This window comes from Convolutriloba macropyga, chromosome 8 (assembly GCF_964194025.1).
Source record: "Convolutriloba macropyga chromosome 8, txConMacr16.3, whole genome shotgun sequence".
NCBI classification, from domain to species: domain Eukaryota; kingdom Metazoa; phylum Xenacoelomorpha; order Acoela; family Convolutidae; genus Convolutriloba; species Convolutriloba macropyga.
Window position 1 is genome coordinate 17131481 of NC_134475.1, and position 27777 is coordinate 17159257.

The 27777-nt window shown below is 33.6% G+C and overlaps 2 protein-coding genes across 2 annotated transcripts in view; both read right to left on the reverse strand.

The window, feature by feature from the left end:
- Window positions 1–4379: 4379 nt before the first annotated feature.
- LOC142343974 (syntaxin-8-like) lies at window positions 4380–5314 on the reverse strand. The gene has a single exon (XM_075395394.1). It carries the CDS (start codon window positions 4945–4947, stop codon window positions 4570–4572), a length of 378 nt encoding a protein of 125 aa, XP_075251509.1. The 5' UTR covers window positions 4948–5314; the 3' UTR covers window positions 4380–4569.
- Window positions 5315–15480: 10166 nt separating this feature from the next.
- LOC142344531 (ras-related protein Rab-11B-like) overlaps window positions 15481–27777 on the reverse strand; it is a 450398-nt gene continuing 438101 nt past the window's right edge. Inside the window, exons 5-7 of the mRNA XM_075396276.1 lie at window positions 20469–20618; window positions 19875–19955; window positions 15481–15717 (exon numbers count right to left, since the gene is read on the reverse strand). Of these exons, the coding sequence (XP_075252391.1) occupies window positions 15590–15717; window positions 19875–19955; window positions 20469–20618 (359 nt within the window). The 3' untranslated portion in view covers window positions 15481–15589. The remainder of the gene's footprint in view (window positions 15718–19874; window positions 19956–20468; window positions 20619–27777) is intronic.

The following is a 27777-nucleotide window of genomic DNA, read 5'->3' on the forward strand; positions in this document are numbered from 1 at the left end:
AAAATGCGAATGAGCGGGGTCAGATCTTGTGCGAGCGCACATTACCGAGCCTTCTTTTTGAAAAGAATATTCAGTAAAACATTTCTGTTGAATGAATTAGGTCTTCAATCTAAAAAATAGCAAACAATAGTAAAAAAATTTAGAATTTCACATGCTTTTACCAAGTAAATAAGTAGCAACCAAAAAATTATATATTAAATGGACAGAAATCAGCTCGTTTCACTAATCATACGATAAACAGAAAAACTTTAAGAAAAAGTTTACTGAAAACTTTCCAAATAACAACTTAGGCAACAACTGTCTTTAAAATCAACAGAAACAAAAATAGTTTCCGTCGTTCCACGTTTTATAAACAACCTGCTCGTTCTTACTCAACCTGGAACGTTGAGAAAGAAGCTGCATTACTGCACAGCGCCAACAACAGAGAAGTGCCAAATTTCAAATTTTGGGCAACAAATTTTGCTCATCTAAAACGAATCAGTAGTCATTTTACAGACTCCCGAGACAACGTTTCCACACAATTACACGAAATTGATTTAAGCATGCCTTAACTGCGAACCGTAACATCCGTCCAGTCTCACTCCAAATCAATAACATAGCAAAACGGATTACCGTTACTTGAGGGTTCAAAACAGTAGAATCTAAAAAGCTACTAACTAAGGTTTTGAAAGAACAGGGAACCTGATTCTCCTGATTCTATCCAACTTCCAGAATAACAGTGAGAAGAACTTTCAAAAATATGAAGTTCTGTCGGGAAATTCAACAAAAGGCAAACAACAAGTGTTTCTGATCAAAATGGCATATTAATATGCTCAAGAACTTTTCCTTTATGAAGAATGTTGTTTTAACTGATGAGACTAGATTGGGCATATACTGGGTATGCCCAGTCTAGTCTCATCAGTTAAAACAACATTCTTCGTAAAGGAAAAGTGCTTCTTGAGCATATTAATATGCCATTTTGATGGGATTATTCGCGTTCTTCGAAGAAACGGAAGACTTTTATTAAAAAAATGAGTTCAGACACGCGATCACTTATGTTCTACGAAACAATCAGATGAACGAAATGGCTTGTTAGGTGTCTTAACTAGCGAAACTCTTTATCATATATGAAAACTTTATGTAAAAATTCATTTTCGAGACCTTATTTTTCACCAAGATTATTTATACTCCTGTGCATAAATCAGAGTTTCGGCGTTTTTTTTATAAACTTGATTAAGAGAAGTGCTGAAAATTTGAACAAAATTGACGCGGTCGTGATAAACTTGTATGAAAACTATTCAATCAATCTACAAGACATTCAAAAAGCTAAAGCTAAACGCGTTGCTAGAGAGCTGCTTTGAACCTAAAATGTTATTTTGTTGTTTCTGACCTTTCAAAAAATCCTCAGTTGTACGTAAGTTTTTGGTACCATAGTGCATTTACACAAAAAAGTAAGGATACGATAGTTCAAACAAGAGGCTCAGTAACGTGCGTTTGCTCATAAAGTTCCGCACCCGCTCATCCGCATTTTTGGCGTAAATTTCTACCAAATGAGGAACAGATAGAAAACCCCCAAAAATTCAAGTATTAAAAAAAATCTGTTTGAACAAACAGATCACCCCCTACAGCCGATAACTCAGTGGAGTAAAAATGACGTATTAGATTGATGAGATCAGCTATTATTAAGAAAGCAAGTCAAGACGAACAACAAAATCAAACAACAATAACAACAAACATTAATTACATCCAAAACTTTGTCCATTTTTAAAAGAAAAAAATTATTAGCAACGTCAAAATAGCGTCACATAAAACTAAAACATAAAACTTGTATGAGGCTCGAAGATATATGAAACTTGAAGATATATGACCACTCCATAATAAGGCTCGGTAACAATTAGACAAAAAAGAAAAACAGCAAAATTAAAGAAATTGGCTTATAATTTTTAAAAACAATTTATTCCAAAATAATGAAAAACATTAGACGTTTTTCATTGCTCATCTTTCTGATAACATAGACCTCTCTAAGAGGGCTTTAAGACCTGTCTTCATTATATTTTTTCTGCGGTTACAAAAAGAAGAACAAATAGAGAAAACAAACAAAAATTCTAAACTTGTGAGAAAACGCTGTCGAAGCCTTAAAGGCATATTGCGCCTCTCACAATATGTTCAATTGAGCCTTTCTCGAACGCCAGAAATGTGGTATGCGAGTTCTCTTTAATGAGAATAGGTAATAAGTAGACAAAAAAGAGAAAAAAAGGGCAAAATTAGATAATACTCCTGTACTTTTCGAAAACAGTTATCTTCAAAGTCATGAAAGCCATTAGCTACAAAATGAAATAACTAAATACGTTTGTTTATTCGTCCACAGGAAGCGCTTGAGACGAGTGAGTATTCAGAATATGTCTTACGTCTACATAAAGAGCGTCAAATTTAGACAAAAATCAAAAATTAGTTAGATTTTTTCCCCGAAAAACCTGTGTTGAAGACAGTAAATTCAAAACGCCATCTTCAAAAACATCAGATTTTGTACACTTGCATCTTCACTTGACGGCAATAAGGTCATATGTGGCCTATAATAAACGAGACTAGGCACCAAAAAGACAAAAAGAAAAGTTAAACGTTTTTTTTTTACTTTTGAAAACAATTGCTTTCAAAGTCATGAAAGTCATCAACTATCTACTCAAGTCTGAACATAGGCTCATATCTTCCTCCATAAAAAACCAGTGGGACCTGTCAAAATGCAGGAAATTTTACGTTTACAAAGACAAAGTAAAGGCGACAGTTAGAGATAAATGTAAAAATTCAACTAAATTCTAAGAGAAAGGAGTGTCGGAGCCGTTAAAACCATAATCCATGCCTTTAAAGAACTTTATATGTTCAATTGTGCCTTTTTTGAAGAGCATTCGGGTAATATGTGAACTTTCAATAATACGATAATGTGACAAAACCGGAAAAAACGAGAAAAATGGGCCAATGCCTAAAAATAAAAAAATTGTGGTATCTAGTAGTCGAAAAGCCAGAAAAACATAACTTAACGCGCAGAAAGATTAAATTGTAATTTATAAGAAAGAAGACGGAGAAGAAGCATTCTTTCTTTGCTGACACTAAGCTACAAGTTGACCAAATTAAGAGCAAAATAGTGGCAAATTCAATAAGCCATTGTTTATTTAAAAATCAAATACTTTTAAAAGTCAAAACAACCAAAATCTACCGCAAAGAAACGATGCAATAATTTGGAAGTCCTCCTAAACCCATTACTGAGCTTTAGTTTGAATTGTTCTTTCCTTACTTAACATAGAAAAGATCGATTTTTTTAAAAGAGCGACTGACTACAATCTGAACTATTTTTTGGATTGTAACAGTCCAAGATTGGACCAAAACCAGCCCTACTATTGCGGTTTGTCCAATAAGAACACTCAATTGTTTCGAATGATATAGATCTAGATAATTTGTTAGTTAAAAGATCAAAAATAAATGCTGCGTTTTGATAATCATAGAGTAAAGTTAGCAAAAAACGGCAAAATTTTAATTCCAGAATACTCTCAATGGAAGTGGAAGTAGGACTAGCTCTCTCTGTAGTTTACAAAGATTGTGTTAGTTGTTTTTGGGTGTTTACTTCCGGCAAATTTAATCAAAGTGGACCAAAGGAGCTTAATTCGGACAATTTTTGATGAAAAAGGCTAAATTTTGAAATATTTAGCCACAATTTTTGCAAAAAAACGAAATCAAAATAGTCAACAATACTTTATTGTCTTTAAAAATAAAGTCCACAGTACTATTGTTAAAATTTTTTACATACTTTAGAAAAATTGACGAAATTTTAAGGCAAAATTTCGGGGAAATGTGAATAAAAATAACGCAAATCGGTCTAATATTCACAAAATTTAAACAACGATATTTCGCTCTAGAAAAGGAAATTAAAAAATCTTTTAATTCCATATTCTACGCTGGACGGGATTTTTTCTGATACCACTCACAACTCTCTACGATGAATATATCGACCGGCCAAAATTGTCTGAACGAAAAAATCCAGTTGAGTATATAGTTCCTACCGCCTCAAGAGGGGTCGGAACAATAAAGCTGAGTGTAATTGTCAACTTTATGTAAATTCTACGAGGGAACTCTTGAACAAACTATCTGATGACTTGTCCAATAGATTGAACTATTTTATATAAAATGACCTTGGTAGACCAGAACACAAATGTCTACTGTTCAATAATTCCCTGTAAAACCAACCGACATAATTTACAGTTTTTTTTCAAAAAGTCTCAGACTCATTGATAACACAATCCCAAAAATTCGTAATTAACTGCCTGACTGATTCACGAATCCAAAAATCCATAGAAATGAAAAAATAGCTCAGCTCTTTGGTGTAAACCTAACTCGGGTAAACAACGAAGCCTGCAAAAATACTTTATTCTGATAGGTTCATAAGCGCGCCTCAGCTACGGGATAAAATATACAAATTACAGAATGACAGCTGTCTATACTAATACAAACAATAGTTCTCTCGTGTTTATTTCTAAACAACCACAGCACTGAAACCTGAAAATAAGATTTAAAAATTCTCGGTTTCAAAGCTGAGTTGTTTCAAAATACGATTAAAATGAGCAATATAACCACAAATAAGATGATAATGATAACCCATAACATAGTTGTGCTCGATTTCTCAAGCACCATATTTACATGTCGATTCTCTTTTTGAAACTTGCCCTGAACAGTGTCCGCTTTATCTTTAATATCATCAATCAAGTCATTCTGGTCATCAACTTCGTCTCCTATAGCTTCGGCCATGCGCTTAGTTCTTGCCAGACTCTGGCTAATTGCATCAAGACCCCGGTCTTGTTCTTGGATGACTCTTTGCTGGTCTGTTCTGAGTTCGTCCACTGTTAGGGTTCCACGATTGTTGCCGAAGAGGTCGTCGCCACCACCTCCACCCGAATCCCAATCAGAGAAACCTCGATTCATTATTATTCAACTCAAATACCCTTTGAAAGATTATTGCTATCCGTTATCAAGTTCTGAACAAATTGTGGTTCTCAAATAAAAACCGATAAATCAAGTTGTTCTTTTCTCGTATAATGAATACGCTAAACGTTTGAACGTTGAAATTGTCTCGAAATTTTTCACGTTTTAGAATTGTACAATTTGAGTGTAAGAGCAGATGTTCCGTGTTGTTCAGTCTGGTTGACTCTGTTGATGGTAATGATTACTAAAATAACGTTTCGTTTAAACGTTCAAACCATCTGAAATAACTATGCTAGGATTATACAAGCATTTGAGCGAAATTAGCTTGCCGTAACAGTAATTTGCTCTCAATTTAGCACTAATCTGAGTAAATATGGTCGTTATCAAAACGTATCAGGTTACATTAATCACACTTAAAGTTTTATCTGATAATTTTCACCAAATAATGGATCTCATCGGTTGTTTCGAAGTATTTGTGAAGCACTAAAATGACTAAGTAATCGTATCTATAACAACTAGTTTAAAAATAGCAAATCATTATTGAAAGGAGCTTTTCAATGATGCAAAGAAGCTTTTTCTGGTTCGAATATAATCTGAGATACAAATGAATGTCAAATCTCTGAGCTGCTTCAGAAGTCTTTTAAGAACCACTTAACTTAAAATCTTTTGAACTCAAAATTAAAATGTGAAATTAACTTTCTCCTATATTTTTACGCAAACAGATTTATTCAAATGGCTCTTCGAAAAACAATTTCTGCAATGGCTTTCAAATGATGTCACTCACACAGTTCTCATATAAATATTTCGTCAGGAGGTCGAAATATCCCGTGCAAAAGAAACCCGAGTATCACAGGATTTTTCCAGCATTATAGATCAATCATCCTATATTTTTCTAAGCTAGATCATCTAATTCATAGCTCAAAATCAACGCCAAGCACGAGCTCTCAAATTAATTAGCAAGGGAAAACAATATACCAAAGTGCAGAAAATTATGAAAACAAATTTGGCCAAAAAGACAAAGTCTGAATTGTTGATTTTTTTCTGCACATGACGTTCTCGATATGTAACACCTGGAACATTTTATGTTCACGTTCTTGGGTAAAATTGAACGTTAAAAATCTTGCAGACAATCTCAATTATAAAGAAAATCAAAAGCCATGTAACGATAGACGCATTACTCTCAACCGATTGGCTGCGTCAGTAACTAGCCTGAGCTTAGGGAGGCTTAACCGTAATCTTACGGTTAACTGAGAGAGGGGAAAAGAAAAAAGGTGTGACTCGGGGCATTGGAGCGGGGGTTTAGGGATAGAATGGGGGTGTGGTGGTGATGGGGGTCTAAATTGCCAACAAATTGCCCCCAAAACTTGATTTTATGTCTTCGCCGGATTCGGTGATTTGTACAATAGGAGACGAGAAGAACTAAGATAAGTGCTCAGCAAATTAAAGCCCTCCTGGCTTTAGCCATTGATACCGTTTTTGAGTTCGAAAAATCAAATGCTCGTACGAAACAAAAGCGACCAAGACCAAAACCAAACTAATCAGGTCCTACAAATTTCTAAAAAGTACACTGCAGCTGAGTCTTCGAAATGCCGGCGCAGAATCCAGAAGGGACTGTTCGCGAAATAAATAAAGTAAGATGATTTACTTGCTTAAATAATTCAGCTTGCCTCGACAAAAATTATATGTGTCCAGCAGCAACCAACGGATTGCAGCACTTGCAAACACATACCAAGGATTTTCCAAAAAGCGAAAATTGTAAGATGGCATTTGTAAAGTTGGATTTAAATTTATATAATCCTATTCTGAAAAAAAGCAACTACATTTTTTGTACCAAGCAATTGCGGCCGGACAAATTTACTCTAACTGTAGCTGAGAACTAACAAGCTGAGTCAGCATTAAAATCAAATGCCAAAAAGCCAAAAACATATGGAAAAACATTTTCAGAGTAGAAAAGGCTCAAAGTTTCGCGAGCAGACACTGCAGTTAACTGAAAAGGTTTTTAAGTAGCCACTTCCACTTGATCCAACACTACTTAAAATTCATGTTTGAAATCAGTAAAAAGTCAAATGCGCGTAAATTTTGTCTGAAAGCAATTATAACATTCAGCACTAAATAAACCAAATTACTAAACGTCCGTGGACTGGTTGCTCGAAGTTGCTCTCGAACGGCAAGCGGGGCAATTTATTCAGAGAGGCTGTAGCCTAGATAAATTTTTTGGGTGCAAACAAATCCGACTAGGGAGGGATTGGAACATGAGATTCTGAAAAAGTGCATTTTAGGACACGCAAAATCTAGTGTCAAGCTTGTTAAAAGTCACTCGGAAAAGGAAATCGAAGTATAGTTCTCGAACGAAATAGCAAAAACAGCTTAGCAAAAACTTTGCAAAAAGTCAAGCGAAGATTTTTCATTACATTAATTGCTGCAAACTTGTTTTGAGAGCAATTAAACAGTTTTGAATTTAAGGTAGATTTTTTATGTTTAATTAGACATAAAATAGTGAAATTCGAGTATATATTGCATTGTTTCTTCTACAATTATGCACAGACCAAGCGCGAGACTATTGAAAAAATTAGTAAACTCTTCATTAAATCTCATTTGTGATCATGAACAGTTTATTTAAAAATCTATGAGCACTTGCGTCGTTTACCATCAAAGTTCTCTCCAGTACTCTTTTCAACGATCCTGATTATTATATTACATTGAAACCATTATATTGTACAAATCTGCATTAAATCTGTACAAATTGTATTAAATAAATCTTTAACTAACGCATTAGCCCTGAAATAGGTTAATTGGTCAAAGAAGATAGAAAAAATCGACAAAAATGACAAATACTTAAGAAAATTGCAAAATCTGAAGAGTGTCTAAATTCGCAAAGTTCAGAGCCATTTTTTGCCTCTGGCAGGGTCTATTAGTAGACAAAATCCCAGCTTTAAAAAGTTGCATTTGCTCAAAGATCAATAAACTAGGAACATGACAATATTTTATTCAAATATTTGAAAAGTCAAATTTTGACAAAAAATTGCCAATATTCGTGATACTAAAACATTGAACATCACTTTAATGTACCTAGTAACTACACGGTAAGAAACGATCAAACCCTAGAGGACGTTACCTGGCCGCTGAGACAAGAAACACAAGAGAAAAAACAAATTCAAAAATCTTTCAAAAAAAAAACTTCCTGATGAAAATGTTGAAAACAAATCAATTACCACTAAAGACTATGCAGTTACCTGTCAGCCGACCTTAGAGCAAGATTTTTGCCCCTGAGGCTGGAAAAAACGACAAAAATAAGAGGAAAACTTGAAAAAATTGAAAGTGTTCTAAAAAAATTTCCAAAATTTGTGATAGAAAAGATCAAAACCCTCCCATTTCCAATAGAAACTATTCAATATAACCTATAATCAAACCCTAGAGAGGTTCCCTGGCCACTGAGGCTAAAAAACTCAAAAAACAACATTTAAAGAAAACGTGAAAAAAAATAGACAAATTAGTATCAATTTTCGTGTTTTTGTATGCAGCACCAAAAATATAGCTCTTAAAATGGGCAAAAAAGTAATTATTTCATTCTTAAGATCTTTATCAAATTTGCCAAACGTCAATTTAAGACTAATCAAACAAAAAAAGAAGAAAAATTTTAAAAATTACAATTTTGGGCTCAAAAACTCTTTAAAATGACCTTTTAACCTTGAATTAGGGCTTCCCAGCGGCTGCAACACTAGAAACACTTGAACGACTATAAAATTCGGCTTTGGGCTTCTAATCAAATTTAAGGCCCACTGGGCCTTACTTCTTTATCCCGTTTTGAAAGATCAAAGTCATTGAAAAATATGTGAAAAACTCTTACAAAAAAAGCAGAGCACCAATACAATCCAATTCTTGGATTGGAAAAAAACCAAGAGCACCGCAATATAGCTCCGCTCAGCTAACAGCTATAAAAACAGTGCAAAAACGTTACCTGTCCATTGAATACTTATAATTAAAAATTTTGCACTTGAAACTACACGCTTTCTCCCTCCATTTAGTACTCTAACGTGACTAAAATCGCTAATCCAATTCGACCTCTCATTCACTTAAGAATAGAAAATAATAAAATGTGTACGCAGATCTTTTAAGTAAAAGACAGCACCCCAATATAATCCAAACTTTTTGGATTGTGAAAAACCAAACATATCTGGTAGATTGCCAGAAAATTGCCGCAATAGATTCGTAGATCAGCAGTCTAAAAAAAACAATAAAGACAAGCCAAAAAAATTTTATAACAGACCAACAAGATTTAAGGCTGATCTGTTATATTTTGATTTAAAATCTGTATAAGTTATTGCTGCCTCTATTAGCTCATCTCAAATAACCTTCATTTAGAGTGACACACACACCCATTTGACCTTATCTCTTTGAATTAAAGTAAATAAAAGTCAATTTCAAAGTGAGGAAGTCATTTTTGTGAGTGAGGTAAGTCAAGTGTGACCAAAAATTTAATCACGCGAATGAACAAAAAAACTCGATCGACAAAGAGCGAAAAATGACGTCACGCATGCAATTCAGTTGAAATTGCATGAACGAATGAACAAAAAGTGACTGTGACGTCATATGGTCGTAACAAAAATCTTGACGAAATAAAAAAACCAAGAGAAGGCCAATAATAGCCCCAGCTATTGCTGTGCGGCTATTAAAAACAGACCAATAATAACCTCGCTATCGCTTCGCGGCAATTAACTAGTAAAGAGCGACATTTTCTCAAATTTTTGTGTTTGGGAATTCATTTGGTTCCTCGTGAAAGCAATCGTAAACTGTAGCTCACGTTCAGACCAAAGAAGTCCATTAAAGGTTTCTAAAAAAATGAAGTATTTGTAAAACCCAGAAAGAATCACACTTGCAGGAAATCGAGAAAACGTAACTAGAATCTTACTCAACAGCAAGAATATCAACTAAACGAAAACTGTCCTTTTATTGACGAAATTTCAAAATGACATTTTAGAATCAAAAACTGACAGGTATACTATTATCTGAACTTGAGCTTCATTTCAGAAAGGCTATTAGAGTGATGCAGGACAGAAAAAACATCGAAACAAAATTCTAATATAACTTACATGCGATAAAAAATGCACAATAAAAACTTCTCTTTGCAAAGGGGGCGAAGTCAGCGAAACTTTTAAACTGATAAGACTCAGAAACTAATTAAATATAGCCGGCAGATTGCCGGAAAATAGCCGCGATAAACGCTTGGGGCCTTCCATGAATTGAAACAACTAAAGAGATTAGATAGACAGATCGACCACCAGTTCTTTAATAGACCACTAGCACTAGACTTTTTGGGTAAGCTTTGGACTGTCACTTTTATGAGACACCTATGCTCTAAGGAGAAAGCCCTAGTAGGGCTTTTCAAAATTATGATCTTTTCCGTTTGTTCCCCCTCAGCTTAGTGGGCGCACATTATTTGCACCCCTCAGATTCACGTGCAAAAATTTTTACATAATGACTTACTATGTAATGGCACGTGCTGTGTAACGGGGGGGGGCGCATAAAGTACTGGGGGCACAAACGGAGAAGATCCCAAAATTAATATTCGAAATCGAAAACTCAAGACTAATAATCAAGAATTAGGACATATATTTTTGGCACTACTTAGATGCACACTATTGACCTTTAACAAGTAAATGTTCATAAAACTTAAAGTTCCATAAGTGAGTTAAGAAGTCATTTTTTGAGTGAGGTAAGTCATTGAAAAAGTCAATTCCAAGAAGTCAGGGTAAGACAAAAATCTGTTAGACGAAGTAAAAAAACATAGCAGGACAAGCCCGAAACACAATTCAAAGAATTGAATGAAAAACTCAGACGTACTCTACCTGACCAGCAGATCAATTGAACAATGCCAGCAAAAACACAAACAAAATCATCAAAAAATTCAGAAACTAAAAGAATCAAAACTAAACAAAAATATACTCATTGCTAAAACTCCTGAAGCTTTTAAACCTAAGCCAAAATTTTTTTCCCTTTAAAAACACCTATTTCATAAATATGTTAAAAACCAATTTTTGCTTCTGAAATCGGTCCAATTATTATATCTGCAAGACCTGAAAAACATTCATTGGCACTTGAAGATCGATTAACTCGAAAACGAACAAAATTTTTTAAAAAAAAGAAATCTATTTCAAATTATAAGGAAATGTTGCTGGAAACCGTGATATAAATATCTTCAGAATCATTTCTGTGTCTCTAGAGGCTATCCAGTAACCCAATTCCATGCTTGTAAAAATTCATTGGCTCATAGATCGACAGGCAACAATTTTTAGAAAAAAATTCAAACTTCAGAAAATTGAAATTCGTTCTATTAAAATGTTGAAAGCCATTCCATTGCCCCTACCAACTATTTATGTGACATACTATCAAATGATGAGGTTACCTGGCTACTGAGGCAAGAAAAGAATGAAATACAAACGTTTTGAAAAAACTTGAAAAAAATGCAAAATTTTTCAAAAAACTTCTAAGAGTCGAAATTGTTGTTAAATTCTTGAAAACAAATCCATTGAAACTAAAAACCATGCAGTAATTTTTTATCAGGAAGTGGAATATGTTTTTTTGCACTTGAGATTAGACGAATATCAAAAACTGACAAAAACTTTAGGAGGCCTTAAAAAAATTGCAGACTTTTTAAAAAAAAAGCTAAAATTCGAGACATTATAATGTTAAGAACCATTCCATTGTTACTAAAAACTATGCAGTGTCCTATTAACAAACCTCATAAGAAGATTGCCTGTTCCCTGAAGCTGCAAAAACTGAAAAAAGAGGAAAATTTTTAAAAACTTGAAAAAATGCAAATTTTGTCCAAAAAATTGCTAAAATTTGTGATATTCAAAAGTTGAAACCTATTCCATGGCAACTAAACATTTTTCAATAACTAGTTATCCAACCCCTGATAAAATTTTCTGGCACTGAGACCCAAACAACTTGAATAATGATAATGTCAAAAAATATGAAAAAAATTGCAAGTTTTGTCGAAAAATGCTAAAATTCATGATGACAAAAACATGTAAACCATTAAATTACCACAAGAAACTATGCAGTAATCTATCGTCAAACCCTTTATCAAACCCTAGAGGAGGTTTCTTGACAGCTAGGGCTAAAAAGTTCAAAAAATGACAAGAATTTTTAAACTGCAAAAACGACAAATGTTTTCAAAAAGCTTGAAAAAATTTCACAAATATTTAAAATGTTAAATTGCCGGAAACAATTCCATCGACACCAACAACCATTCAGAAACATTTTACCAGACCATGGATTAGGTTTCCTGGCACTTGATTCTGGACCAAATCAAAAATTGACAAAAAATTTTAGGAAAACTTTAGGAAAAAAATTGCAGAATTTATCAAAAAAAAAAATGCTAAAAATTTGAGACATTAAAATGTTGAAAACCATTCCATTGTTACTAAAAACAATGCAGAGCTTTATTATTAAACTTTAAAGGAGATTTGCTGGCCTCTGAGGCTCAAAAAATGACAAAAATTTCAAAAAACCTGAAAAAAAATTGCAGAATTTAGTATCATTTTGCTTGTTTGTGTTTGTGGTACCAAAACATATAGCTCATAAAAAATGGTCATAACAAGCACTATTGTCTCACAAAAGGCCTTCATCAACTTTTAAAAACTTCAACCTAACACTAATCAAAACAAAAAATCACGAAAAACATGAAAAATTGCACCATATTGAGCCCAAAAACTCCTAAAAATGACCTTTTAACCTTAAATTATGGCCATCCCAGCAGCTGCACCACTATAAGCACTTGAAGGACTACTAAAGCCCACTTTGGGCCTCTAATGAAACTTAATTCCCGCTGGGCTTTACCTGTTTATCCCGTTTTGAAAGATCAAAGTCATTGAAAAATGTGTGAACACATCTTAAAAAAAACAGCGCACCAATACAATTCAAATTCTTTGAATTGTAAAAAAAATTAGGAGCGCTATAATAGCCGCCTGGAATTGAGGACGCGGCTATTAATCATACAACTTTTGTTTGCATATAGGAAGAGTGACAGAAAAATGCTTGAGCATTCAGCACCCAGATCGAAACTCACCTGGATTAGCAAATCAGTCCAATAAAGGCTCTTAATTCTTGACGCCTAGGCACTTCTCAACTCTTTGTCAAGATTCGCCATTACGATCTCTTGATTAATCTTATTCCCAATTCTCCAAAACTGTAACTTCTTCATTAACCAGACGACCAGTTAGGTACAAAAAAAATAACTGACTATACCTCTTTCATCACATCGTGAAGACAAAATCGTTTTCTATTTCCTGTTCGCAAATCTGACAAAAACATTCTGTTTAGCACAACATAATCACCCTCATTTCAAATGCCACTTTGCTTTTGCTAGACGGATACGACTGTTCCATCCTTAGAGCGTTCTAAAATGTACTTCTGTAAAAATGTTCTTGGAGACGTTGATAAAATATATAAATTTATCATTAATACAAATACTGTCGTCAATCATAATTGAGGAGGAAAGCGGAACAGGATAGGGGTGGATATTTGTACAATACAATGACACAATACTACTCTGGTTCGTGAGTCCTTTCTACCGTCTTCTTCTTTTCAAAGTGACGAATTCTGAGTAACGAACTTCGTTTCTTCAGAGGGGAGGACAAATTCTATTCAAATATTTATAAAACAAAATGCTTATTCAGCACAAAGAAATTAACTTGAAGCGTTTCAGTTTTTACTATACCATTAATATTAGTCTGCTCATGTCTTTTAAATGTTGATTTGCTAATGTATTTTCAAATTGAGTGCATTTACGGTATAATGGTTTTTACCTACTAAAAGATAAACTCTTTATTCGTGGTTCAGATTTACGAATGCTACAATTTTACATTTTAGCATCAACTTTTAGGCATTTCGATTATCTTCAAGCTCTCAGATAGTCTTCAGATATCAATATTGCAATGTAAAAACTGAGGACAAAAATGAACATTACTGGGTCACAAAAATGGAAAAGTTGTTTTTCAAAAGATTATTAGCATGAAAATGATTTTGACAGGCAAAAAAATAAATTCAGGGCAGATCATAAGTATGTTCAATGGGGGAAGGCTAGATAAATTACGCACCGATATTAAATATCAAGACATGCAGTTTCAGGTTTCTAATCAGCAAAATCAACTTCAATCTAATTTTCCTGCAATTAAATTGTGCAAGCATTTTTATGGAACGATCTGATGTTCAAATTTATGTGAAATAACTGAAACTGCAGTACAAATGTGAAAACGATGTTTGATATGGATTAAGCGGACAATTGTTTTAAAGACAGCAAAAAAGTATATGCTACAATCATAATACACAGTGATGCATTCATTTCGGATCTTTTCCGTTTGTGCCCCCTCCCTTCCCACAGCTTAGCTCCACGCGCACTTGCTATGCGAATAACGGCTGATATTTTGTAACTTGAACGCATGACGTATGTTTTGGGACGGAGAGGTGGTGGGGGTCATAAACGGAAAAGACATATATTAAATTTATTTTTAGGGCTAATTTTCTTCACAACACTACTTTGTTTGTTCGAAGTTTGTTCACGTGCTGGGTGGATTGGAGGAATGAAATCTTAGCAAATACAAAACTATAAATTCATTATCATCTCAACATAAATTGACATACATTTTGTTACATTTCTGGGGCAGAAGGAGCCATTATTAGCATAAAATTTTTTTGTTGTCCTATTCATTTTCATGGCCTCACGGCAAAAAAATCTTTTAGATATATAAAAAATTAGATTATAACACTTCATACTAAGTCAGCTTATCAGCGCTGCGTAAATTTTAAACTTAATCTCAGTCGCTAAACAAAATTTGCCGTCAAAAATGACTCCTTCAAAATTTGTGTTTATTATCAGACATAAATACAGCATAAACTCACATGAATTTGTGTATTTGACTTATCAAATTTCTGTTCACAATTTTGAAAAGGGGAAGTTGTGATGTAATTTAACAATAGGGGAGAAATAAGATTGTGGTGGCATTCATACAGTGATCATACAACAGTTCAAATCGAACAAGTCCTCAGCAAACATTTTGATCTCAAACTTCGTTTCACTTCATTCAATTCTTTCAAATTACTTGCTAAACTACTTTGAACTTTACCAGGCATTTCTTGAAACTAACGCGCATCTTAGAATTGCATTTTAAGTCATTCTGAATTCTGTACAAGCTCGCAAAGTGTTGATCTAAGACATTCCGCCAGCTTCTGTGAGAAATCTTAAGCATTGAGTTAATGCGTCGGTAAACATCGCATTAGCAAAATTTTCGGAAAACAAGGTCAAGATCAAACGACTGGGAGGAACCGAGAAACTGTTTCCTCTCCTCTTCCCGGAGAACAATTGGAACAACTATAACCAATATTTTGACACCTTTATAAATGGTGTCAATGGTGTTCACCTCTTTCTACGCAATGTAAAGCATATATAGTCAATAACATGATGACCCCGGTATAATATGTCAACTTATATTGTTTTAAAATCCTTATTAGGGTTACATAAGAACGTGGGGCCATGATTATATTCACAGGTGGGGGGGGGGGGGGGAGAGAAAACAGAGTCGCAATCAAATGATTAAATCTTATTCGAGTGGTGAATCAAAGGTCAAGGTCGATACACTGTTCAGAGACCTCCACAGCACGATGGTTTAGTACTGCCTCCTGATTGGGGGAAATTTGGCTGGACTGAAAGATGGGGGAGGGGGTTCGGGTCAGGCTCAGTCGGCCGCGCTGAAATATTTCGGTAGATCGCTGAAACAAATGAAACTGCAAGACTAGTACAACTTTAAATTCTAGCTAGAAACATACCCGGCAGATTGCCGGAAAATAGCCGCCGTTGATTCCAATAAGCATGAATGGGATTGAACGAATAAAATATATTGAAAAAAAAAAGATTTTTGTACAAAAATATTTTTTAAGTCCGATTTATTTTGATGGCATTTCGTAGTTGAACATACTTCTGTTTCTTAGAGAGAGGCTACAGGGGCTACTATCAACACCAATACGCATTAGAGGTGGTAACTAAGACTTATAGGAACGACGTTCAAATAGCGGGCATCTAAAATTGGGCTTTATGGGTTTATCCCGTTTCTATTTCTGACTTCAATTTTATATACCGACTCTGTCCATTTTGAATTGCTTTGCTTAGCAACTGATGTTCAAATTCACTTTTAGCAGAATGAGAGAAGAGAGAAACTAGCCTAGAGAAGTCAAAAAGATTTCACGCAAAATGTCGAAAAAGCGGCAAAATGGTAAAGCGAAAAAAAGTTTGACGAAGTAAAAAAAACGAGCGCAATAATAGCCGGCTGAGAATATGAGGGCGGCTATTAATAACTGATTGACCAGGAGCGTAACGCTGTGATTAGCAACGGTAGTAGGTATCAAACTTTCAAGCAATCTCAGGCAAATTTGCCCAATTTTTCAAATAAAGTCCATTTCTGCTCTTAATACAAACAAGGAGGCTCGGTCATGTGCGTTTGCACAAGGTTCCGACCCAGCTCATCCACATTCTTGACTTAATTGGCTACCAAATGAGGAACAAAACTTTCAAAAACATACATATCGTTCAACAAACCTTATGGAATAAAATAATACCACCTTAGAGTGCCGATGAAACTTGCTGATAGGACTACTAGAAAAGACGATCATAAAAATCAAATAAACATTAATTATGACCAATACTTGAAGACTATTTTTAAAAGCAAAACTAAAATCAAACTCGCATTAGATAAAACCTAAATATAATAAATTATCCTATACTTCATTAGAAAAGATATGGGACTTGACCTCAATGCGACTGAGTAACAAGTTAACAAAAAAGGCGAAAAGTGGCGAAGTTCAAAAATTCCTTACTATTTTTGAAACCAATTAATTTCAAAGTGATCAAAATCATTACATATTAACTAAGAGCAAAAAAAGCTAAAAGTGGCGAAGTTCAAAAATACGTTTCTATTTTCGAAAACAATTAATTTCAAAGTGATTAAAATCATTAGATATTAACTGAAATCACTAAATTGTTCATTTATGCAAAATTTGTGCGAAATAAACACTGAAGCCGTTAAAACCATAGGTTGGTCAATAAGAACATTAAAAATGTTCAAATGCTCAATTTTGAAAAGCCAATGGGACCCATCATTAAGGTTATAATTTAGAAAACAATCCTATAAAATGTACAAATGTAAAAATCACAAATATTACGCAATCTCATAGATAAAAAGCCGAGAGACAAAAGATTGAAACTAAAGCCGTTACTAATATTAAATTATAGCTCGCTGGAAACGGGTTGTGACCTGTCTTTACAGAGACTCAACTACAAATCGATCGAACAATGAATTTAAACACCGGCGAAGCTCGAAAATCCAGACGTTTTCAAAAAATATATGTTCAAAAGTCAAAACAGAGAACGTTTCAACTAGTAGGGATGGATTAACCTGCAACACCGCCAATTGCAACTGCAAATAATGAGAATAAGTCGCAGGACTACAAAACAACAAATACAGGGAGAAGTCAAAACTTCAAACCATTTTACATCACATTGAAGGCACTATGATTAATTATAGGATGTTATCTGCAAGAATTGTATATCATCTATTGCTTGTCATCTGAAAATTAATTGTACCTTATAAAAGAATTAAGAGGAAATGTCAACAAAAAAAATCCAAAACAAAAATTGAAATGTACCGAAAACTCGAAAAGTTCTTGTTAAATTAAATGGTTGAAGCCATCAGTCAATACATATAAGCAATAGAGAAGGAAATGTTTGAATAAATGGAAAAATCGAGCCTTCTTATAAATGATTTCGAGTTACACGATGACAAAAACGAGAGCGAAAACAGGATTGAAAAATCTTTTAATTTTTAAAATTCTTAGAAAGTCATTAAAACAATTAGCTAAAAACTGAAATCATTGAAAAGCTTCAATTATATGTCTTCTGGTAGCATTTGAGACCTATCATTATCATGTATATGTCGTAAATCAATAAAATATAACAAACAGCAAGAAAAAAAATCCACTAAAATTTGCGACAGAACTATGTTTCATCCCATAAAAAAACTATTCCACGAAAACTATAAACTTATTCAGCTGCCTCTTTTTTCAACGCTGAGCAATCTTCCAAAATGCATTCGTTCAATTAGACCTGTCAATAAGGTGACAATTCGACAAAGAAACAAAATGGACCTGTAAAAGGAGCAATTATAATTAAAAGGCATTTTTAGCAAAAAAACTCCGAGACTGCGAGAAACCATAAGTTAAATAAAAAACTGTTACAAACATTACTTCAAAACTCACAGGAAAGGTGCTTGGCTTTTCTTTACTCATACCAAGCCAGAAGTAGAGAAAAAAGACAAATTAGTTGCAAAGTTCAAAAATTCACCAACATTTTCATAAAACAAATGTATTGAAAGTCATAAGAGACATTAGATAACACCTGAAAGCATTGTAAACAATATATGTAAATAATTGAGCACTGATTTGAAATTCTTGTCAGTGAATAACATGAAAAACTACAAATGCCCAAATATTTTGAAAAAAGGCCGCGCCCAAATAAAATCCAAAGATTTTTTACTGTAAGGATCCATGGAGAGATCAAGACCGGCCATGATAATGCTCCGCGTCTAGAAGAACACTTCGTCGTTCCAAAGGTTGCGAGCACATCAGTTTGTAAACTAAATTTTTCAGTATATCAAAAATAATTCATTTTGTATAATTATCGAGTTTTTTTTGCAAAAAAAATTGATAAATTATATTTCCAGAAGCTCTTCAAGCCCATGCGAGTACAATTAGCTTTCTTTATGAGCTTATGAAGGTTATATACGCAGTTTGTAGGTTTCAACGTCCAGCAAGTTTAAAGAAAGTGGGCTGAAAATGAAAATTTGGTCCTACTTTTGACGAAAAATATCCAATTTTGAAAAATTTAGCATAAAATATAGCTAAAAAAACTCGGATCGAACAATTCAATAACCCTCCTCTGTCTTCGAGGATTTCAATAATTACACTATCGTTAACAATTTTAACTAATTTAAGCAGAATTGGCGAATTGTTTAAGAAATACGGAAAATGTGAATAAAAACAACGGAATTCCGTCTACTATTCACAAAACTTAAAATCTCGATAACTCCCTGTAAAAAACCAAATTGAGAAAAAAAATTCATTCCATATTATACGCTGGACGGACTTTCTAATGATACCACTCACAAGTCTACGATTATTATATCGATCGGCCAAATTTGACTATATAGTTTGAGAAAATAGTCCTCCCCTTTGAGTATATAGTTCCTCCCCCCACTAAAGTGGGTCGGAACAATAATGACCACCATGATCGTCAACGCGAAAAATAGCTGAAAATTAAAATTTAAAACTTAATTTTGCTGCAAAAAGTAATATTGAGGACCCTGGCAGATCATGTAATAGCAGTTCATCACCACAGCAAGCTATAAATTCGACATTAAATCTTTTCTGTGTTGTTTTTGAATCACTATTTGTGACAACGCACCCCATTCATTAGCAGCTGTATCCATTATTAGCGAATACAAATTAGGTTTGTCATTTTAATGCTAATTTCAAGCACTGGTACAACAATGACACTATATTTTTACAGTAACTTACTTTTAATTTCACTTGTTTGCCAAATGTGTACAGCCAGACAATAATCAAGGTCTTATGATTGTGCTGCTATCCCAATGCCATTAACATGCCCTTCGTTTAAAATAGTATCCTGATTTTATACTATTTTTCTAACAACTGTTCTAGAGTTATTTCGGATATTTTTGATGTTGTTTGTTCTGTACTTCAAAATTGGCTAGACAGCGCGCGTTTTATTTTATCATGAGGTGTTCAACGGATATTATGGCACACATCCCCAACATTCATTGAGAGCAATTAAGAAAATAACCAGTTGATACTCTTACCTGTAAGGATGTGCGTAAACGCCTGCTCGACATTTGTTGAGTCTAGAGCTGAAGTTTCGATGAAAGATAAGTTGTTCTGCTCTGGAACAAAAAAGCACAAATTTACACAAAGTAACCATAGGTCAATTTGATATCATAGCGGCTCAATTCAAAGTTCATGTGTTTCAAGATGAGATAATTTTTTTTGTGATCACCAAATGTAAGGCGTAGTCGCCGGATACAAAAATCTTCGCGGATCGCAATGTTTTCTTAGAAATATATACTTTCTTAGAAATAATGGTTTTCTTCGGCATTTTTTTTCCAGGTGAACGAAACTAACTTACGTTTTTATAAGCCTGTGTAAACAATCTATGCGCCACGGATAATGGTTCAATTAAATTAATCAGTAGGAAATTCTGAGCTCTGTGTGAACATATATGCACCCGGGACTGAAGATTTTTTGCATCTAACAAGAAAACTGTTTTGACGTCTTTTGTGAAGACGGAATCCATACATAAAAATTGCGTTACTTTTTGTTCTTAAGAAATTTGCTGCAGGAGAAACCATGGTTTCAATTCCGATTGCTTAAGATTAAGCAAGAAGTAGTGGACTAACCAGCAAAATGTTTGGATTCCTCGGTGGGGACGGACCTAAGATGCCTCAAGTCACTTTTGTTTCCCACTAACATGATCACAATGTTGCTGTCCGCGTGATCTCTCAACTCTTTCAGCCACCGCTCCACGTTCTCATATGTCATGTGTTTTGCTATAATACAAATCCCAATTGCTTACCCAATATGACCAAATCATCTGGTTTGCTGCCCGATGAGAAGAGCTGCTCAACAGAAAACTTTTCACACATTTAGCCTTTTAAAGATTTGGCGTTGCTGGTAAATAACTCATTTAACTCGCTTCCAAATCTCTGAAGCTGTACAAAGATCACCTCTATTTTTTCCCTAAAAATGATCAGAAAAATCTTTTTTTTTAAATACACAGAAGGGCAGTGAAGACTAAAGAAAATATTCACAACACCGATTAGTATCGAAAGACACTAAATGAACGTCGAAAGACACTAAATGAACAAACAGGACTCAAATAACAGCTACAAAATGCTTCAGCTCGTGGTAATATACACGGCAGTAATTTTCAACCTCCAGTAAAAGCTGTAAAATTTGTCCTATCTCCGTTTAGTTAAAGAACGCATTACACTAACACATACACCGATAACTCAGTCAAGATGAAAACGAGGAGGTTCGGTAATGTGCGTCGCAAACAAGGTTCCGACCACGCTGTGTCGCTCTATTTTTTAAAAAAAGTAAATGAAAAAGTCAAATAGCATCAGATAAAAAGAAAAATAAACTCACGCAATTCTGCATTCCAAACAAAAAGATATGGGACTTGTCTTTATTGAAAATATTTAAGAGATAGACAAAAACAAAATTGGCAAAGCTAAAAAATACGTCAACAATTTTGAAAACAATTTTTTTCAAAGTCATGCATGAAAACCATTAGCTACCAACTAAAATCAACGTAAGGTTCCATTTCTACCTTCATATGAAAACATTGAGACCTGTCTTTATCCAGAATGTCATACCACTATAAAAAACAATTACAGGCAAAAAAGTCAAATAAATTTTGAGAGGAAACGGTGTCGACGCCCCTGAAATCAAATTTTATCCAATAAAAAATCAATAAAATGAATTGCGCCTTCTTTTAATGCCACTGAACTGATATGTAACTTGCCATTAATGTGCCACTGATATGACAATCGGAGAAGACATCGAAGGAGAACATCAAAATTTGACATCAAAATGACCAACAAAAAAAAGTTAAGAAAACTCATATTACCAACGCCAAAGACCAATAATTAAATAATAAAACAGCAATGAATACTCAAAATTAATTCACTTGAACAGCAATTAGGCCTCTTTCCGTATTCAGACTACGCTAAAAGGTATCAGAAATAAGACTAAAATTGGCAAATTTCAAAAACCATTATTTTTTAAAAAAAGTTTTTTTTCAACCTTTAATCTATAACAACTCAAAGCTTTGAACTAAAAATAGAAATAGACTAACTTGTTACTGCTTAGGAAGCCCATTGGACAAAATCAAAAGACTACAAAAAAAACAAACACAGGCAGAAGTCCAAAATTTCGAAGAATTTTACGCAAACGGTGTTGAGTCGGAGAAAAACAGCTTTTCTCTGAAAAAATTATATGTGTTCATTGGCCTTCATTTGCACATAAGTTTGACCTGTCGATAATCGAGTTTTGATTGAAAACCACTCTGACTGTTTTAAAACGAAAGCAAAAATATAGCTCTTAAAAAAGTACAGCGCCCCATTACAATTCGAATAATTTTCGAATTGTAATAATCAACACTTAGACCAAAGCTGGCCATGTTACCGAAATAGCTGATTTGGCAGAAAAGAACAGACCCATGAAACCATTCGAATCCTTTTTTATTGCAAAAATCAACGATGAAACCAAACTGGCCTTGTTATCGCTGCGCGGCTGTTATCGATGTGCACAAAATTGTCTGAAATACTTTATAGTTTTTTTGACAAACGAAAATCTCAATATACCAAAAAATGATGCGCTTTTCATAAACGTAGCTGAACATTAGCTAAAGACCGCTAAAACGTTAGACCCAGAACACTTTCTAAGGAACCGGGGAGATATATATTAACAAGACTAGTTAGAATTTTCTGCAAGGTTCAAATTTTTTTCTTACGCTTCTTTTTGAATTTGGTGAGAAAAACAACTTCCAACAATTTCATTTCACTTTTTGTACTTGCTTTTGATTTGCTTTTGATCCTGGATATCTCAGAAAATTTTAGACGTTTCCGTCAAGTGATCATTGTAATAAGGAAGCATCAGCACTATTTCTTTTGATATCTCCATAAGGGTTCCGACAACTTTTCTTCAGTTTTCTCATATTGCATTACATCCTATTTTCTAATTTTATTTTATTGCAGGCCTTGATTTACAACAATAAACATGACGATAACAACGTCAAACATTTAATAATGAAATACCATGAAAATTTGGAAGGCTACTGATGAGTAGGGAAACTATTAAAATTGCTTTCAGTATCCAAGTTTTTTATTCTTAAAATTGAATCTTACTCATTTGAAGGAAGCGTCCAGCAACTATTGGTTTTGAATAATTTAGAGTTTAATGTAATCATCCACTGAAAACTTGCTATTCACGTTTTTTATTTGAACAATTCTATTTGTCGGTTTCGCTTTCAGAGATCAAATATCAATTTTAGCAAAAAAAACTAATTTCAAAAAATCAGACCCAAATTACAATCCGAATCCTTTTTCGTTGCTAAAATTAACGATGAGCACAAAAATTGCCTTGTTATGTTATCGCTGTGCCGCGCACAAAATTGTTTCAAATATTTGCGTAATCAATTCTTTGGCGAAAAACTTAATTTACCAAAAATAAATGATCCACTTTTCATAAACGTCGCTGTAAATTAGCGAAAAACCGCTTAAACGTTTGTTCCAGAACACTTTCTTAGGAACCGGGGATAACACATAAGAATAAAATCATGCAGAAAATTCTGACTAATTTTCTTAATATGTGTTATCCCCGGTTCCTAAGAAAGTGTTCTGGAACAAACGTTTTGGCGGTTTTTCGCTAATTTACAGCGACGTTCATGAAAAGTGCATCATTTATTTTTGGTATATTAAGAAATTCGCCAAAGAAACTATTACGCAAATATTTGAAACAATTTTGTGCGCGGCACAGCGATAACATAACTTTTTCTCTTACATTTTTTCTTCAAATATCAACTTCTTTTCATTAATTTGCTCTCTTGTACAACTTTTCAATTGTTAAGATCGACATCAGAATCGAAAATGCACTCTTATTTAATTTTTATTTTAATAATTTTCTTTTTGTTTGCATGTCTTTTAGGAACCGTTAAAAATCATCATGAATGTTTTGTTTCTCTGAAATATTACTGTTGATTGCTTATAAATGCAATGAACTTTTCGAATTTCTTCAATTATTATTACGAGCAAAAAAACTAAGGTTGCAAAAAAACTAGTATAGTATTCGTGAACAACTTTTTTATAGACAACGAAACACCACTTGCGAGGTGAGCATATTTTGTAAGTTAGAAAACGAAAAATTAGCCTTATCGAATCTTCATAATTCATCATCATCTTAATGGTCACAGGCAATCATTCAGTTTAGGAAAGCTGTTAACTAGAACTAGTAGACTCAGCTCTTGAAGCTAATAATTTTACAAGGTTAACAGATGTTATTCCTGAGAGGGATATCAAAAAAAAACTTTTCATGCTTTGCGCAACTCAGTCAAAGCTTTCGCTAAAGATAATTTTGTCACTTTTACTATATGCGTTAGAGAAGAAAACTAACTTGCTAAAAATCATAATAGAAAATTCTATAGAACATTTATCTTAATTATTTGATCAAAAAGAGTTGTAACGTAAAAAAATTTAATTTCCGGACATAAATTTCTTGTGACAAAACAGCTAAGTACCATTGAATATAGTAGCAAAACAGTGCACAAAACTTCAACTTCGAAAAAATTTTGAACAAAATCAATGCTTTTTTAAAACAACCATTCGATTAGCAACTCGAAATTAAGGCAACATTTTTTCATTGGTCCTTGTTGTTCGGTCCGTCCAACCGTACAAAAAATCCTATTATTTCGTAATATTTTTTTAATCACCGACATGTTGAAACTTTCTGCGCCATACAGACGCACGCAAGTCATCGTGCTATTATTATCAATAAGGCATCACTTCTATATTTTCTAATAAGCTCTGTACTCGAATAGCGAATGAAAGACAGTCAATGAAATCACAATAAATAAACTAGGACAGTGAGCTTAAAGCGAAATTGTTGCGTTGGCCATTCAGTTAACAACAGAAAAATGCTATTGCTTATAAAAGTAACCACTGATGTATGGCCCAACGCAGTACTCTGTTTAATCATGCAAAAATTGCCTTAAGTCATCTACGAATCGAATTTAAAATCATTCTGCCCATTCAACTGTTTTTGTTTCGACCCACTTTAGTGGGGGGGGGGGGGGGGGACTATATACCCAAATGGTTTTTGTTCAGTCAATTTTGGCCGATCGATATATACAACTTAGAGAGTTCTGATAGGTATCATTAGAAAGCCCATACAGCGTAGAACATTGAACTAAAATGATTTCTCTGAAATTCGTTTTTTCTAGGTAGTTATCGAGGTTCAAAGATGTGTGAATATTGGAATGATATTCTTCGTTTTTGCTCATATTTTAGAGAATTTTTGCTCAATTTTCCATTAATTTTGCTAAAACCTGTTAATTCTAATAACAATAGTGCTATTTGTTCCCCATAAGACCCATAGGATGGTTTCTGACTCTTTTGATCTGACAACCTTAAAAATTGATTTTTTTTTCAAAATATAGCCTTTACCATTATACAAAATTAACCTTTCAATTTTTATATAAATATTGTTACCAAAGTATCTGTTTTGCTTGCTAATGGAAAAACTAGCTGTTATAATAGATCCATTGCGGATATTCCATAAAAATTAAACTTGCAATTTTTGTTTTTTTCTGTTTATTACATAACAGGAAAGTTTCCGATCGAAATTTAACAAATACGCATTCACCTTTTTCGTCAAAATGAGGCGCCATAATTATTTATTCTTTCATAGAGAATTTCACGCTTTCTATACCTTCAACAAAGTGTTTTCTTAAATTTGAATCAAATTCATGTGTTTTAAACGAATTTGTTGTCCTTCCTGCAGTCTCAAGACTGAGTATCAAAAAACAAAAATCCATTTGGCTTCCTTAACTGATATACTTGAACCTATATCATGCTTTCAGTTGACATCTAATGGCTCTTATGTACTAAATAAACGTTTTAAAAATCTGTTTACTTTGCCACTTATTTCAAAAGTCTTCCTTGTTGCTCAGTCTCAGTAAACACAAATCGCATCTTCTTTCTAGCGCGCGAAAGTAAAGTATTTCGAGACGTTATTCCTCATCCTTTTTTATTGGCTTCATTGCTTCAATACCACGGATTGTAAATAAGTTTTTTGCCTTTTGGACATTTGCCAATTTCGGAAATTGTTTTTGTTGCCTTGTCCGATCATTTTTCCAATGACAGATCACATTGAGTTTGTAAGAAAACGCATATGTACAAATGAAGACTTCTAGTGAAAAGCGTGATTTTAACGCCTTAGAAACCAGTTTTTTGCAAAATATGATTGAAACCTTTGTTTTTTTCTGTACTTGTCTTTTTTGCAGTGCTATCACAAATTCTGGATATTGGCAGGTCTCAGTGGCTTTCTCTGGAGATATAAACAATAGTGTATCAAGATTTCAATAGGTTGCGTATCGTATTTGACAATTTGTATCTTAGTCTTATTAATGACAACTCACATCAACTTTTGGCGAAGCAAACAATAATTTTACTGTTGTTTAAGAAATTTTTTGAAATCGAAAATTTTTTATAATGGTCATTGCTTGTGGTCCTTTTTTGTTGTCTTTTTCGCAAAGTCCCCCTGAAGCGAGGGCTCATTGATGTTCAAAAAAACCTCAATTAAACAGTCATAATTTGTTTAATTGATCGCTTACAGTTTTTAAGGCTTCAACAGTGTGTTTTTGTAACATTGTTTGTAGAATATTGAGCTCTATCTGTACTGGTTGTTAGTTTGTTGTCTTACGATTGTCTCCATTAATTTGAACTACAATTGACCTGCCAAGAAATTAAAGTTTTTTTCAATCTACTTTAGTTAAAAATTGAGGTTTTCAAGAATTATTGAAAACATTTGTTTTAAAAAATTTTAAATTCGACGATTTTTTAATCTCATTTCAGACAATTTGCAACATAGTCTCTAATGTAAACACAGCTTACTTTTTCTTTCTCGGGAAAAAACTTTGTTATTACCAGGTGTTGTTTTTTAGTGTTCAACTGGCGCCGTTATTTTGAGTTTTCAAAAATCTTTTGTGATCTGATTAATTAGTACTACATTTTAGATGTATCTGTCTCAATCTATTTTAGTCTAATGACAAATTTTTGATAATTAGAGATCCCAATGTTTCCCTGTATGACCGTATAGAAAACCCTATCCAGTTGAGAGCTAATGGTCGTATTGACTTTGAAATTGGTTTCAAAATAAAAAATTATTTAAATTTTGCTCTTTTTCTTTTTCTGTCTACTTGTCAGTAAGGACCGGTCCAACATGTTTTCAAGAGACATACAAGTTTTTTTGCTGATGCCAATGAAATGTTATTTGGTTTTTCTTCCTGATACTATTTAAACCTTGTCTGGTATTATCTCTTACTAATTCAATTTTTTTTCTTAAGCGTTTGATTTTTGGTAGCGATTAACAGTTATTTGTGTTCATTGATTTTAGTGTTTATTTTATCTCCTATTTTCATCAATGACAATATTTAATTCATTTTCTCGCTAACGAATGCTCGCAACGGCTCCGATGGAGTTATGTAAGACTAATATTTGTAGTTGACAGCTGATGGTTGACTTCACCTCTTTTTATTCTTGTTCTACTCGGCTTGTTACAACGTTTTATTAAGGAAAGGTCAAATCTGCTTTGAGGTGAAATACAAGTTGATTTTTAAGGTTAGGTTTTACCTGATGTATTTTGTATTTATTGGTGATTTTTTGAGATTTTGAGTTAGACGGGGAATTGATTTTTTTCGGCTTCTCTTGCCTCGTAGTTTTATTAATAGCAGGTATCATTGGCTCTCCGCTGCGGCAGTAATTAATTCATTCACCGGTTTGCACTTGAGACAAATTAGTCTTAAACTAATTATTTTCGAAGGGTAAGTGTATTTTTGAAAGTTTTGTTTCTCTTCCTCATTTTGCAGAGAATTAAGTCAAAAATATGAGCGGGGTCGGGACATTATGTGCGAACGACATTACCTGCATA

Excerpts from the sequence above, each read along its gene's own strand:
- LOC142343974 (XM_075395394.1), bottom strand. The coding sequence starts at position 4,947 with ATGAATCGAGGTTTCTCTGATTGGGATTCGGGTGGAGGTGGTGGCGAC.